Source organism: Myripristis murdjan, chromosome 22 (genome assembly GCF_902150065.1).
Source record: "Myripristis murdjan chromosome 22, fMyrMur1.1, whole genome shotgun sequence".
Lineage (NCBI taxonomy): Eukaryota > Metazoa > Chordata > Actinopteri > Holocentriformes > Holocentridae > Myripristis > Myripristis murdjan.
This window is the reverse complement of record NC_044001.1, coordinates 28,293,782-28,309,759: the sequence shown is the minus strand read 5'-3', so window position 1 is coordinate 28,309,759 and position 15,978 is coordinate 28,293,782. Positions and strand designations below refer to the sequence as shown.

The 15,978-nt window shown below is 39.3% G+C and overlaps 1 protein-coding gene across 1 annotated transcript in view; it reads right to left on the bottom strand.

The window, feature by feature from the left end:
* nrxn3a (neurexin 3a) overlaps positions 1-15,978 on the bottom strand; it is a 445,490-nt gene that overhangs the window by 285,391 nt on the left and 144,121 nt on the right. Inside the window, exons 9-11 of the mRNA XM_030044763.1 lie at positions 12,087-12,380; positions 11,268-11,415; positions 6,819-7,202 (exon numbers count right to left, since the gene is read on the bottom strand). Coding sequence (XP_029900623.1) covers positions 6,819-7,202; positions 11,268-11,415; positions 12,087-12,380 — 826 coding nt within the window. The remainder of the gene's footprint in view (positions 1-6,818; positions 7,203-11,267; positions 11,416-12,086; positions 12,381-15,978) is intronic.

The window sequence follows — 15,978 nt, the reverse complement described above, 5'->3', positions numbered from 1 at the left end:
ACCGATTAGAGCGAGCTACCAGCTACACAGCCCGCTAGGTGTGACATATAAACAAAGGCACTGCAGCCAACTTCTCCACACTAAACAAACACCAGACACCAGACATACACTCAATACTCAGCTGGAACAAATACTTTCTTACCATAAATGCCTCGGTAAATTGAGGCATACACACATTACCAATATAATCACATTTTTTTTTTTTTTAGACCATGTTCTTTTTTCGGTTTTTGCTAGTGAATGCATAATCCTACAGACAATAGAGACTCTGCAGTTGTGTCATTAAGTCTCCCATCAATCAGGTCAGGCTCCATTATGGAGGTCCACTGAAGAATTGGTTGTGTGTAATTAATGTCTAAATATATATCAGCCAGGCTAGAAAAGGACATTTATTTGGAGAAGCTTGGTGTGGTGTGTCTAGAGTTCCATTCATTAATATTCTAAAAGTTAATAGGTTTCTAAATATTGGTTATAATGACACAGTGAACTCTTGACTACAAAATTTTTTGTGTGATGAGAGTCAGCTCCCATTGAAACCCAGGAGGATTTTCTGGTCATTTTCTGGTCATTTTTATGTATTTTTTTAGACTGTCCTCTGGCGAAAAACAACTCTATACAGCATTTGTACAGCAGCTCATTACAATCTATAATTACGCTTTCAAGTTAAGTGACCTTGATCCTCAATTATTAAGGAAGTTTCACTCAGTCAACCCAAGTTTAAATCCAAGCAACAGCATATGCATTATACGTTTAGAAATGCAATCAGTTCTCAGTTATTGCAGCATAACAGCTAAGAATGCCCAATATGGCTGCCAGAGGGTGTATTACATTACCTGAAAGCATTCAGTTATAATATAATCCTTGTTTTGTTACTAATTCACTGTGCACCAAGCACTGCTGAGGTTCCTTTTGAAAGTTCAAGCAACATATTTCAGTCGCTACCAGCAGGCTCATTCAAAAAAGGGGATATTTCTCTAACTTCAGTCAGCTGGAAGTACCACACCAAACACTGCTTTAAATCCCAACATTAAGTTGCTGTGATTGAGATTCCAAACTCATAAGCATGTCTTTGATATAACAATATGCAGGCACATATTCTCACACCCAGTGTTCTAAATTTTAAAACACATTTTCTCTGCTCAAACCAGCAAAGAAGCATCACCATACCCCACGACAAAATGCTTTGAAACTGCCTGTGTTGTACGTGTATGAACTTACAGTGTCTTTGGACTGCGGGTCACACCATTACTGTCCCGAAACACCAGATGCCTCCACTCACTTTATCACAATCTGTCTTCAAGCATGAGCTCAGATTCAAATCCCCCCCCACAGCTTCTTGTATTTGTACACTGACGCCCTTGAGACACGACAAGGGAATCTGTTCCCTCCTCGATAAGGAAAGTAGATATTGTAATGGATATTATTATTTCCTGTTATTTTCTTATAGACTAAGATGAGGGGGCACATGCATAAATAATGCATATGCACAAAAAACAGGCATTAGCAGACAGAGCAGACACTGGTATTAATAAAAACTTCTAGTTAAGGGTGTATCTTTATACATTTATAACGTATGTGGGAGTGGAAAAGAGGCTTGTGCATGTATGGCCGGTTCCTCAGTGACTGTGATTTATAAAACAGAGGCCTGCGTATACACGGCTTCATAAATCTGACAAAAAGAAAGCATATGCATATTTCTGGCTCTGCATTTACACGTAGTTTCAGACAGGAACACCAGACATGTAATAAAATATGTTTCAGTAAGCCTGTGGGCCCCAGGGGGAGAGACTGCATTTCTCTCAGGATCAAAGTTGAGAGGAAGGGATGCTGTATATATGTCTGTCTGTCTACCTGTTTATCTATCTATCTATTACTCTCTTTGTTAACAGCAGTTTTTCAGTGTAACTCCACTTTTATGATGGAACACTCCTTTTGTTGAGGAAACACTGTACTGATTGTAACTGTAACTGATGTAACTTTCGATTTTGCTCATGAAATACTGCCTTTTTTATTGATAGAATACCTTTATTAATGGAATACACTGCCTTTGTTGATTGTATATTGTTTTTATTAAAGGAATACTCCTTTTATTGAGGGAACACAGTCTTTGTTGATGGAACAGTGCCTTTTTATTGATAGAACACCTTTATTAATGGAATACACTGCTTTTTTTATACTGATTTTTCATTAAAAGAATACTCCTTTTATTTTGGGAACACAGTCTTTGCTGATGGAACACTGCCTTGTGTTCACTTCATGTTTGTTCATCTATGTAGCACATTTAAAAATCCCCTCTGCTGATCCCTTTTGTTATTGGAGTGCACATATTCAGTGATTGAAATCAAACTGTTAACTAGTAGCTTAAGTATGTAGTAAAACAACTGATGATGGGTCATGTGTGTGCTGTTTCATTTTGCTAATGTCATGTTTGATTTTTTTTTTTTTTTTTTTTTTTACTGATAAAAGCTACAAAAACATTAACAGCTATTTTGCCTCATGCATTTATTATTTTTTTTTAAATTTATTATTCAGTTATTCCTCCAGTGGCAAGTCTCATCAATCTGAACATTAAACAAATGCCTGAAAACTAAAAATGTTAAGTCAGTTTTCATCTTTACATAACTTGTAGGTTGTGCTTATGTTAAGGCACTGTGCTGGAAGCAAGTGGATTCCTGTGAATGATTTGTCAGCTGTATGGAGATGGGGAAATGCAGGGAAAGCAAGGTGCCATTGGTCATGAATTTTTGGGGTATGTATGTTCTAACTTGTGTCATTCATGGCATGGCAAACCAGGCTTTAGAAAAACAACATTAACAAACCGGAAAGGCAGTGCATTTTTCAGTCATGGAGGCGATCCAAACATGTTATGTCCTTTTTCCTGTGACACTGCCTACATGCTATTTTTGCTCAGGCCTAATAACTATTTGTATGCGTTTGTGTATGTATTACACCTACATGACCATGCTACGTTACAGCTACATTGTCCCTACAATAAGCATAACATTGCTTTACAGGTATACAGTAGTTCAGGCCAGTGCACTGTCAAAATGTACCAGGGAATACTGCCAGTGTGTGTGTGTGTGTGTGTGTGTGTGTGTGTGTCCTGTGGGCGGCCTTGCTGCCAGTAGAAGATAATGGATTTGCACAACTCACAGGAGAGGACAAGACCAGTTCTGGCTCCAGAAAACAAGCTCTCTCTCATTCTTCTCTTTTTCTCTCACTTTCTCTCCCTTTCTGTTTTATCTCATCCGCTTGTGCTCACTCATTGTTCCTTTCTTTCCTTCCTTCTTCCTCCTCTTTTACCTCTTCTCTGTAAGCAGGTGAGAATGTGCCATCACTGGCCAAGGTGATAATGAAAGTAACCCCAAGTTAAACACGGACATAAACTTTTCACTCACACACCTTCTGCCCCTACCTCTCTGGCTCTCTAATGAATGAATGAATGAAGCCACAATTTTGCTAAAGTTTCAGTCCAAATGTTGAATATAGTAACATATTACATTCACAATAAAGTAATAAATACAATAAAATAATTGATCAGTATGCATTTTATGATTGTGTGCATTTAATGATGTCTTTATTGGTGGAAATGGGTTGCTGCATATTCAACTTTCTTGTCCAAAACTTCTATTTCACTGTGAGAATCAATAGATTAAGTGTATGCAACTTGTTGTCATCTGTAAAAATGTATATGTAGATTCTGGGATTATTCAAAAACTACAGAGAAAGAGGAAATATGGAAAATGGTTGAATTAAAAAAAAAAAAAAAAATCAAGAGTAGATGTAGATGTATTTGCTTGCAAGTGGCTGTAATCTGCCTGATGTAATCTGGCTGTTTTAGGGGCTGTCATTCCAAATAAGCATGCCAGTTGTTTTTTTTTTTGTTTTTTTTTGTATTTCATTTATGTGTAGTATTTCTGTTATAGTACTGTCTTGAAATAATCCTTTGAATAATGCACATTTTCACAATCAGTGAAGGAAGTGTATATTTATTTCTATCTGGCCTTTCTTGCAGTGTGACCACCTCTGTGGCTAGCCATGATGTGCCTTTTTTTCTTTATTCTGAATGACTGTCAGAATGACTGTACTTGGTATGACTCAGTGTCTGCTCTTTCTGTCAATTTGTATGCACTCTATTCTATTCTAAGTGGAGAATTGCGTCATGGTAGGAACTGTTTATTGATATGAATGCTAGTGGTGTGATTTGACATGTTACTGGATATAAAATGTTTCTTCAAAGCCCATAGTAGACAGAGCTGAACCAAAGCCATTGACTGGGAGAAAAAAACAGTGCAGTACAGTCTTTTGACCATCAGGGGCAGTACTGAGCACTTGCTAAGCATAGTAGAATATATGGCAGTCTAAAAGGCTAAATGCTGTAAAATGATCACTGCATGTGATTCTAAATAGTTACCAACATCTCCCTACTGGTTTCTCCATCCCAGTCTTTCTGTATGTCTCTAGTGGAGACTGTCCTCCACCAAAAAACAACAACACAGTTAACCTTAACCTCAACCTTACCATAACCTTAACCAGGTACTTTTGGTGCCAGACTGTAACCATTTTAATGCATGTGCAACACGTCTGGTGGCATTTGTCTTGCCACCAGTAGAGGGCGCTTAGAGGATAGGAACAAACTATGTGGTAGTATCGGTATCTATGTATCTATCTATGTATCTAGATATACAGATATATAGATTAGCTGCACCTATTTTGTCACAGAATACATTTTACTTCTCTACATCTACATAGAGCCGCCTCAAATAATTTAATTTATGAATTATTAAACTCATGGTGCAATTTTTTGCAACCAATTTTTTGTCAACAGATTTTTTTTTTTTTTTTTTTTTTTTAAATGGAGTCTCTAATCCATTCAAAAACAAGAATCTTATTGTCTTCATAGGTGTTAACATGAATGTAAATGTGAATGTTAATGTTAATGTGAATTGAAATAGGACCTTAAATTTAGAAAGTTTAGAAGGTTTAGAAAATTAAAAACTAAGATTTAATGACTACTACATCCTTTCAGCCCCTCCACCAATAGCCACAATTCATTTGTTAAATTCAGTAAATCAGAACATAAAGCAATATGGTGACAGGGACACTCTCTTCTTGGCATAGTAAGCCCCTCAATAATCATCAACCCAAATCTAAAACCCCCAAATGTCTTTCCTTTTGGTATTGTGGAGCAAAGCATGATATGATCTACAGAGCTTTGGCAAAGGCAGCTTGAAGTCTGGAGAGAAAAACTGAATCAAAAAGCTCATCAATCTTTTAGCAAAGTCAACAATACAACATTCCCCACAACAATCTCAAGAGCTTTACCTGGCATTGAAAAATGCAGCATGGTCAGAGCTCATCTAGCGCTTAATAAAAGCTCTAGGTGGGAGGTAGGGCATAGTTTTGAGGTCTGTCAACATGGTGGCAGACTGAACCCAGACCCGAGAGATACACTGTTTTGTTCATTTTGTTGTTTGAATCAGGCAAAATAAGGATTTTGGAGGTGCCCTGCAGATGTGAAATGCTTGCAGTGCTGTTATGGATACAAAAGAGATTTATGCATGAAAAGAAAGCACGTGTATTGGCACCAAAGGGATTAAAAATTGAGCATATTTTGCTCTCTTGTGTGTTGCACACAGGCCTCAGTCAGGACTAGGTCACTCACTGTACTCAGCTATTCTTACTATTCTCAGCACTGTGCACACACCCAGCTGTAGTGATATGATGGAAAACAAGTGGTAAACAGTGCATCAAACACACCAAATGTGATCTCATTCAGGGAACACCAACATGTGGCTAGAGATGAGCTGTCAATCATCGGCTCCAATTCACACTGATATCATGGTTTTGTCAACAGGTTATGCAGATTTAGAACACTTCACCTTCATAATATATGATGTTCTTAGTTAATGATAGTCAGAGTCACTATTTACTCCAAGCAGAACTACATTCCACTTTGGAGACCTGCACATGTAGGGTGACCTGTGTTTTGGTCTGACTAATCTCAAAACACTGCAAAAAAAACCATTTAGTCTCACATCACAGGATGAGCTAATCCAACTGGTTTCCAATGTTAATTTACCTGTTTGCAGAATTTTCTGTGTCATCTCCTTGGTTTTTGTGGGCTGATCTGCATTGTTTCATATAAACATTTTTATATTTGTTCCCAGAAAAATTTCATTAACACACCTTCAGCCAGAGAGGGGGAACTAACAAGTGAAATCGCCTGCCGTAGTGTTGTTTTTGCAGTGAAAGCCTGCAAACTATTGGGCATAGTTTTGACCTTTGTCTTAGACTGGTCACACCCTAGATCTTTTAAAATCCTAACTGATGTAGATAACAAAATAAATCATCATGGACATCAGCTAGTCGTACGCCCACACTAGACGATCAGCAGAGGACATTAAGTATTACCAGATTATGTTGCTGATGAGGTCATGTCATCTCACATTATCTAATGTGACTCCAACTAAAACAACAGCGCAGATGGTCAGCCAGAGTCAGCACCTCACCTCACTGTAAATTAAACTCTTGTTGACAACTGACAGTATGTAGTGTGAGCACTGTAGATGCTATGTCTTAAATGTCCAACATGGTGGCTTTTGTCAGTCTGTTCAGACAGAACCTCTAAACTCCTCACTTTACCAGGTATTCTTTGCCAATGGTCAGTCCTGCCCAAGCCTCAGAATGTTCTTCTGGTTGTTGGTACAGGCAAATCTGCTGTAAATTGGCCCATATTTTCCTGCACCCCTAGTCTTACAATGTACTCGTGCAGTAGTGCCTTGAAAAAGAAAGTATGAAAACACCCATAGACATACCTCTCTCGCAGGTGCGGGACCAGTACCCAGTGCCAGTGCAGTCGCAGATGAAGCGATTCCAGCCTTCTTTGCAGACCCCTCGGTTCTTGCATGGGTAGCTCTCGCACTGTTTGCCCGGCTGCTTCGTGCACGAGGGCTTGATGCCAGCACCATTCTGTGCCTCGGCAATCTGACGGATGTCCTTGCTTCGGCCATCAATGAAAAGGTCACGGACACAGCCAACATAACCGTAGTTGAGCATAGCCGTCCACAGCTCAGTGGGCAGGATGAGGTTGGTGCGGTCAGCAGGGAGGCCCCCCAGGTACATGTCACCCTCCAGGTCCAGGATCTCACTCTCACCACTGGCGGTAAATGGAGTCCGCCTGCTGTTCACTGAGATGGTGCCTGTGGTGGGTACAGGGGTTATAGAACAGACTTAGAGTTCTATTAAATCATTCCTGGTACAATATATCATGGTGATCTAAGGCTGAAATTCAATATGCAAAGGTAGAAGTATCAAGTTACATTTACTTTTTCTAGTATCACTGTGTAACTCTCTGGTCACAGCTACCTTTAGTGTGGCTTCATTATCATGTCTACTTTTTTGTTCTTTTTTTAAAGTAAATTTTATGTATGCTCAAGTTCCTGAATACATTAATCTTTTACCTATTTTTTTTTTTTTTTAATTTATCCAGAGAAAGACCTCCATGTTCTTTTCACATTCATGTGTATTTCCTGTCATTATAATGTATGAGGTATTTGTTGTTGATGTATTTTAAAGTGTAATCTCAGCGGCATTGTAAAAGAGGGAAACCTCAACTGTCTTCCGAGAATAAATAAAGGTTTCAATCAATCAATCATACAGTTCCACACATTTCACTGAGAGCTGACCAGTACAGTCACAACCCTTTACTGCTGGTCACTGAGAGGGTCCACTGGAGTAGTTTTTGGCTCACTGACTTGCTCAAAGGAACCTCAACAGTAGTTATGGAGCACATTTTTTTTCCATAATGAGATTTTTCCAGGAGTACTTTCATTTCTACCTGACTAAACAACAGTGCTTATTTTCTGGTTCTCTTTCCACCCTTGGGAATATGTAATCTGAAAAGTTCCCTTAGACTCATACCAAGACCAAGAGACAAATCAAAAATCAAAGAAATGCTGTTAGATCGCTCTTGTGTATAAAGAGAGGATTGTTTGGATTTCTTGTTCTATGAATTATGTAAACCTACAATGTTTAGTTGAAGCACTGATTCAGAACAGACTGCCTATTTAAAGCTTGTGTAGATAACTTTTTTCATATGTTTTTCATAACATCATAATTTTGAGAAATCATCATTATGCACAGAGGGTCCGAGCCAAACTAAATGCACAAATGTTTGTGGGTGCTGTGCTGGACAGGTATTTAGCAGACAACAATTCAGAAAGTCTAAAGCCAATTTCTGAATTGTTGTCAATGAGACTGAACCATTCCTCAGGCCAATGACATCAAGCCTACCTCATTATTTATTTGACAAACACCGCTTTTCATCACACCTCTACAAAACTGTTTTCTGCCACAAGCACAAAACGTGATATTGAGTATTTTTTTTTTTTTTTACAAAGTTTGTCATTCCATTAAGCTTTTCAAATTCAATCCATCCTAATTCTTTTATTAAGAAAGGTACAGAGAGGATGTATGCCATCCAGAGGCGATGAGACTCTCTCACTATATACTGTATAGCTAGTTTAGTGAGGATAAGCTGTTAAGAAGTGTGAGGGACTGCTATGATAGTGCTAAGGGGAAAAAGGGAAAAGAAGAGAGAGAGAGAGAGTAAGAGAGAGAGAGAGAGAGAGAGAGAGAGAGAGGAAAAGCATTTATGGTGCCATTACTGCTGTATGACTGGTTTATCGTTATTTATGTTGCCTGTGTGCATGTGAGTGGATATTGTGCTTTTATCCCCCCTACAGTGTGTGTTATCTCTTCAACACTGTCTTAGCTACATCCACTGGCTGTGTGTGTGTGTGTGTGTGTGTGTGTGTGTGTGTGTGTGTGTATTGTTGACAGGTAATCAATAGCAGTAAGCTAGGCTAAGGTGACAGTGGTCCAGTCTCCTACATAGATACCTGGCTTTCTGTCTGCATTCATGAAGGTGTCCCAGATCTTACCCCCAGTAACAGTGCACGCACACACGCATGCACGGACGCATGCACGGACGCACGCACGCACACACACACACACACACACACACACATACACACACACACGCATTTGTCATTTTCAACAGGCAGAACTACAGTAAAGTCAAGAATCTTTGGCTCCCATCGTGAAAATGAGCAAAAATGACTGTAAACAAGCATGGGCCCTCTGCTGCTTGATTTCTATATTTTCGCATGAGGGTGGTGCCACAGGACAGATCATGAGGTCACCAGAGTTGATAAGGTTCATCATCTAGGTAGCATGAAAGTGTTTTCCAAATTTCATAATAATAAACCCATCCAATTTTGGCTTTAAGGGGGTGCTGGAGGAATGGTGATGGGATCACCAAAATCAAGAATAATCTTCCTTTGGGGAGTATGAATGCAATCATCAAATACCATGGCATTCCACTGATTAGATTTTGGGATATCTTATGTGCAAATCTGACATTTTTTTGGCCTATAGGTAGTTCTATAGGAAAGTTCTCAAGGTCACAAAAATTAAGAAGCGTTGTCCTCTTGGGCGTATGAAAGCAGACAATGGGCCCCGCCTGTCACCAGGGCAAACGCTAACAATACCTATCATGAATCATACAACGTGCCTCTGTCAACATATAGACACTTTTATTTTATCACAAGCACCTCTTCTCCTAATGTCTGACAAAGTTGGAGACACTTTTGAGGATGTTGGATCTGTTCTTCTAGTCAGACCATAGGTTTTCAATAGGGTTCAAGTTTGGAGACGAAACACATTTTTTTCTTTTATTTTGTATGTGTAGGGATATTGTGCTGCTGAAAGGTCCATCTGCAGCCAAGTTTCAACCTCCTGGAAGAGGCATCCAGGTTTTGGCCTAAAATATCCTTTGTATATGCAGATGTGTTTTGTCACCAAACCATGTACACCATGCTGATGGCGCCACAAAGTTCAGTTTTGCTCTTATCTGACAACAACACAAGTTTCCAGTTATAGTTTCAATGATACAAAATTCAGTTTCTTCAGTCTGATCGTTGGAGGGGCTTCTTTTGGTTTTATTTTACATAATCTTAATGATTTGAAGAAATTAATATTACTAGGGGGAAAAAATAAGAAAAAAAATATTATTTTAGTGAAAATAAGCAGTTATAAATATAAGTAGCCATCCAATAAGTTTCCCCAAATGCTTGAGCATAAATATATAATAATTCTCTACAATAATAATACAGTAATTATCACATTGACTGTAAATAAAACAAGGAGAAATATGCTTTAAACTTATGGGTACCCTGAGATTTTTAGTGCATTTGATCTTATGACAAACCAAATATTCATTAATTAGTATCAGAATGCACCTAGCATGAACCTGAAGTTTGCATTTTACATTACAAATCATATTTCACAAACGTATGGTTTGTGACCGCATATTAAATGGACATGAAAAATGTACAGTCAAGTGACATTACATGAACAATACCAGTGAGAAATTTTGCAAGGGACCTCTTTCACATAATTTGCAACTACATAATTATGTGGATTGCTCCATTCATGCTGTGATTTGATTTTTTTTTTTTCCACATTTATTCTGTCAAATGGAATTATATTGGACATGGGCTTATTGATGAACAACAGAGGTTTCCATATAAATAACACAGATTTGTTTACATTGGTGATTTTACTTTTACAGAATTCATAATTTCGTTTTTACAGAATGTTATTAAATAAACTTGTGGCCTTCAAAAGATGGATCCATATTCTCAGCACAGCAGCTTTGAGAGAAAGCTCCTATCCCTTCTTTTGATGTATTTTAAGGAGTTATATTAGGATATATTTGATGATGCTGACCAGCTAGGTTTGCAGATGCTGACTGTATGAGCTAATAAGAAAGCACAATCTTGCTATTGTTAACCTGTGTAATACTCCACAGATATTCACACAGATAGTTCTTTCAGTAATTTTTGCTTACAGTATCTGAACTGTTCTCAAACAACTGTGACACACTGACTTGTTATCATAGAAAACAATTATGATCAACATTTTATCATGTGCCAGCCTAAATGACCTCAGCAAACAGAGCAATGACTCGTTCATGAAACATGTCAAATCAACCTCGCCCTTTCTCTTACCCTCGGAGTACTTCCAGCTCCCCAGCAAAAGTTGATTCTGTCAGCTTTGTTCATGGGTTTTAAGAGAGCACTCTTAGCTGGGAATTTTTAGTGATACTTGAGAAGTCTTAGTGGTAAGATAAAATGCATTGTGAATACTGCCCCTCATTCTGACTGTAACATGGTTGGCTCAGGCCTGGTAGTGACACTGACCTGAGCGTCCGTCTCTCTGGATATCCACGTGGTACCAGGCACCATCATTGACTTTGGTCTGGGTGGCTTTCACCTTAATGGTCCCTGAGCCCATGTCCAGGAGCAGGTACAGGCTGCCATCAAGCAGCTCCACCGCAAAGAAATCCACCTGGCCAAGGGCAAGAGGACATATACACAGAAATTATTATATACCAGCTCCTTTAATGAAACACTGGTGATACAATTTGCTGCTTGCAGTCTTTTCAGTGTTTACTTTGTAAAATTGCAAGGATTGATCAAAATTCTATACTGAAATAGATGAGATCTCTACAAACTGCAGCCGTAGCCTATATCTGTTGAAGAATGAGAGGGATATTATGCATGACTAGTCAAAATGCTAAAATATTCACTTTTCAAGAGGGAGCTGAGAACAACAGCATTATGCAGATGACAAACACACAACTCGGTTCATCCACACATTCCAAGAGTCATACAGTGAGCAACATACAGGGACTTATAAAAAGAAATGCAAATGTCATAGAAAAACTGGTAAACTGCTTTAAAATTGTCTGTGGGGGTTTCAAGAATTCTAATTTCTTGAGTTTGTAGTCTGTTCCATTTATAAAATGTGTAACAGCAGAAACCACACGTCTCAGCTCAGTATTTCAAAACTAATGATTCCTGTGATGCCATGACAATATTTGTGGTAAATGTCTGGGGCAGCTTCAGCTGTATTCCTGTCAGTCTTACGGGTAAATTCTTTATGCTTCAATGCTTCTAGTCTTTGTGGTAATATTTCAAACATGCACAACAAATTAGCTGGCTTATTCTTCAACTGACCTTAGTGTTCTTCTGGCTGCGGGAGGCTTCCTTACGCTCCTGGGGCTTGCCATGGGTGAAGAGGATGAGACCATTGGGCTCTGTGGTGCGGAAGTCGAAGGAGATGGATCCCATCCGCTTGGTGTTCCATTTGGGGAGGCTGATGTAGGCCTCTGGGGTCTCAAATGAAATAGGATCCAGGGTGGCCACATTCTCACACTTGTAGGACACCTCACCCTGAATCTTCATCTTGGGGTCCACAATGCGAGCTAGCCGGGACAACTCCAGACGGATGTCGTTGTTCTTGTACACCACCTGTGAATGCACAAAGATTGCACAAAAATGACTGATTTGATTTGATTTGATAATACAGCATTGACATGGAGGCATACATTTACTCTTGTTACTGTACTAAGTAGTTACCTCAGCCAAAGGAGCTGAATGGGGGTTATGTTTTCACCCCATTTTCTTTGTTTGTCTGTTTGTTAGCAGGATATCTCAAAAAGCTATCAAGGGGGCATGGGGTTGGGTGTCGGCCATCACAAAAAGGTATACAACCTCTGAGTGGATTCGCATAAAGCTGCAAGATTTTGTTGAAAGATCTGTCATGCGCCATAGAAGAGCAAATTAACTTTTCATGACGGTTGGCTAAAATGAGGCATGACAGTGGGCGTGGCCTTTCACCAAAAGGTGCATGGCCCCAGCAACAGAAATCCTCCTGAAATCAACCACACAACTGTTTAATATTTATATTCCTTAACTTGTTAACAAAACTGAACAGAATTTTAATTTAGTCAGCTCTCCACTTTTTGAGTATTTTATCTAGTTATGTTTTGACCAAATTTTAAATTACATCCCTTACACAGTAGTACAACCATTAATTATGAACAAAATATTTAGATTCATCCAGTATAGTAACCTACAGGTTTGTCAGTTTACCTGATTACTACTTCTCCAGCTTTGCCACAGAATAGCTACTAGCCAAATATCAGCGTTGGACTGTATTTTCAGTTATTTAAACACAAACTAAACAATGACATAATTGTCAGAATGTCATTTTTAGGAATCTCAACACTGAAAAACATATAGGCATAACAGTAAATATTGACCTCTATCTTATTATCCTTTTATCATGGCAAAGCTCACATGTAATGTCCTTTTGAAGGTAACTCAGTAATAGGCCCAAGTAGAGAAAGCAAAGGAGGGTTTTAATACCAATATCAGTTTACTAAAGCATTGCAGAGTTAGCGCTCTTGTAGAAAGGTTTCCGAGTTTCTGTATGTCATATCATGTGTACACTATAATGTAAGGTAAGCATGGTATCTGCATTATTCAGTTGTTCTGGGGAGAATGAAGTCTGGCATGAACATCCTCCACCACTTCAAACTTATTTATCAGTGTATTTATCTCTATTGCCAACAACACAGGCCTCTAAACATGTCTATATCACTAAGTCACTCATTAGCTCGGACAGCCCATACAAGTGATTGTAGATAGGCCTCTAGCTGGGCTGTTAGACTCGTACGGTTCTATTTTAATGATCGAACCGCACAGTTTGAAGAACATGGCACAGGTGCATTCAGGGCGTGTCCAAGTCCACTTCTGCTGTTTTAACAGGTCATCACGCCATGTTCAAAAGGGTTGTACTTAGTCTTTTAAATAATCATATGTGTGTGTTGGGCCTAACATGCAATAAAGCAATCAGAGTGCCGTTTCCCATTCCCTTTAAAAGCCAGGTGTGCTTGCACCTTGGTGGATTGCAGATAGGATTGTGGATTGTCTGCAGAGGGAAAGGGTGCTTTGACTTCATGCCTGAGCAGATCATCTATGGTGACAGCAGGATTTCAACAAAGCTCACTGAGGTGAAGCAAGCGTCTCTGTGTGCGTAATGAGCAGAGTGTAAGCGCATTGGCACCCACCTATGTAGGTGTGCATTACTTAACATCATTTTATACATCTTCATAATGCCTCCTTAAAAAAAAAAAAAAAAAGAAGTGAAAACTGTGCCATTGACTTCAGACCTGTTTTTTGTAAGACAATCGCACAATCACTTTCAACTGCCTCAAGATGGTAATGCAGCAACAATGCAGCACATTTTAAGACCAACATGCCTATGGGCGCTCAGATGGACACAGGTGACTTTGCTGTTGTCACAACATGGTTGCTGGATGAGAAAATGACATCTGCGCTGGCTGTAAACTAGCAAAGACACTTGCATCTGACCTGGCACTGCTTTGCACCGGGTGGAAGACAGGGCCCTTAGCCTTGTGCTGCCAACATGGCATGTGGACTTGTGCAGCGGTGACTTGAGCTTTGACTTGGACCCAAAGTGTGGTGACTCCTACATCTCACACTGCTGTTCTTTTTTTTCTTATAAATATATTTTCTTGTTATGATGAGATATTTCCTCCTTATCGTTAGAAAAAACATCTTGCATATCAAGATTTTTGTTTTTATTATTTCTTATTATGATGCTGATTCATCATTTAAAAGACGTAGGAGAAGGAAAGCAAGACACTAAAAAAAGACACTTCACTGCCTCCTCAGAGATATCCCACAATTCATGAGGACTCCATGATATATATATTTTGTAGCACCCAGTCTGGTAATGCTCACTGTCTGGTAAAGTTCATGTAAATCACTGGCTAGCTTGTATTAATAAGCCTGTATTGAATACCAATAGGCCAGGCTGAAGAAACATAATAGTTGACTGAGGCAGAGGTAATTGACTCTCAGGGAGCTGACATATGCATCTAGGTCTGCTCTGCCTGATAGCCAGACTAATGGCTTGACAAAAGGAGTGGCACACACACACACACACACACACACACACACACACACACACACACACAGACTACCTTTAGACTACCTTGGCACTGGATCCGTGTGCCACAGTGTGTAAATGCACACAGACACTCATTTTACCTCTGCACAACCAGAGAACACAGCTCACATACACAGGCCTGGATCTTGCTTTAGTTGTTTGAGTGCACATGCACTCGATCAATTCCATAATTTTATCTCATAAAGCTATGTACACATATATACACACACATAAATTCACTAATTTGTTTTACAAATGTAACATTTTTTAATTTTCTCTTCATTTTCTTTTCTCACCATGCCTTATTAATGGATTGTGGCACCTTTGGTTCATTGTTCTGTTTTCTTTGTCATGGTAATTCATTGTTTTGCATAACCTTCAGTTCATTGCCTCAGAGTGAAGTGAACAAATGCTGGGGGTACACTACATTTGGAAAAAGCTGGCACGTCCAAAAATGTTGGACAAACGAGTCAATTTTTGTGCACTGCACAGTCCACCCAAATCTAAATCTTTCCACCTTTGTTTACTTCCCCAAATTCATAGTTTACATTACCGTGTGATAAAAGTGGTATACTATAGTCAAGTGCAGTTTCCTGTATGAGCCAGTGTCCTCCCCACAGTGGAAAACAAGAGAGCAAAAACACTAAGTGGCCAATCTTTTATCACAGCAGCCCTAAATGCTGTCAATAACAATGGGAGGATGGCATCGCGGAGGGGGATGTGTGTGTAAATTGAAATCTGCTGGAGTGGAAAATTGAAGGCTTTTTTTCCCCCCACTAATTCTCTGGGCAGAGAAACCCCTCTCCCTGGTTATATTTGGGGCAAGACAAATATATGAACACGCACATTCACGCAAACTGTACGCGCACACCCTCACTTTTCGATCATATTCCTTTTCATACTAACGTATCCCCCTCTCCTTGCCTAGGGTTTTGTCTGAGTGTACAGCCAGCGCTGTGTGGGTAGATTGAGGGGCCAGGCTGAGATTATCGATAATCCGCCAGCAGATTTGACAGTAAATCAACTCATCCCTTAAGGTGCCCAGGGACTGGATAGAAGATTGTCTTTTTCCTTTTCTCCCCCTCTTTC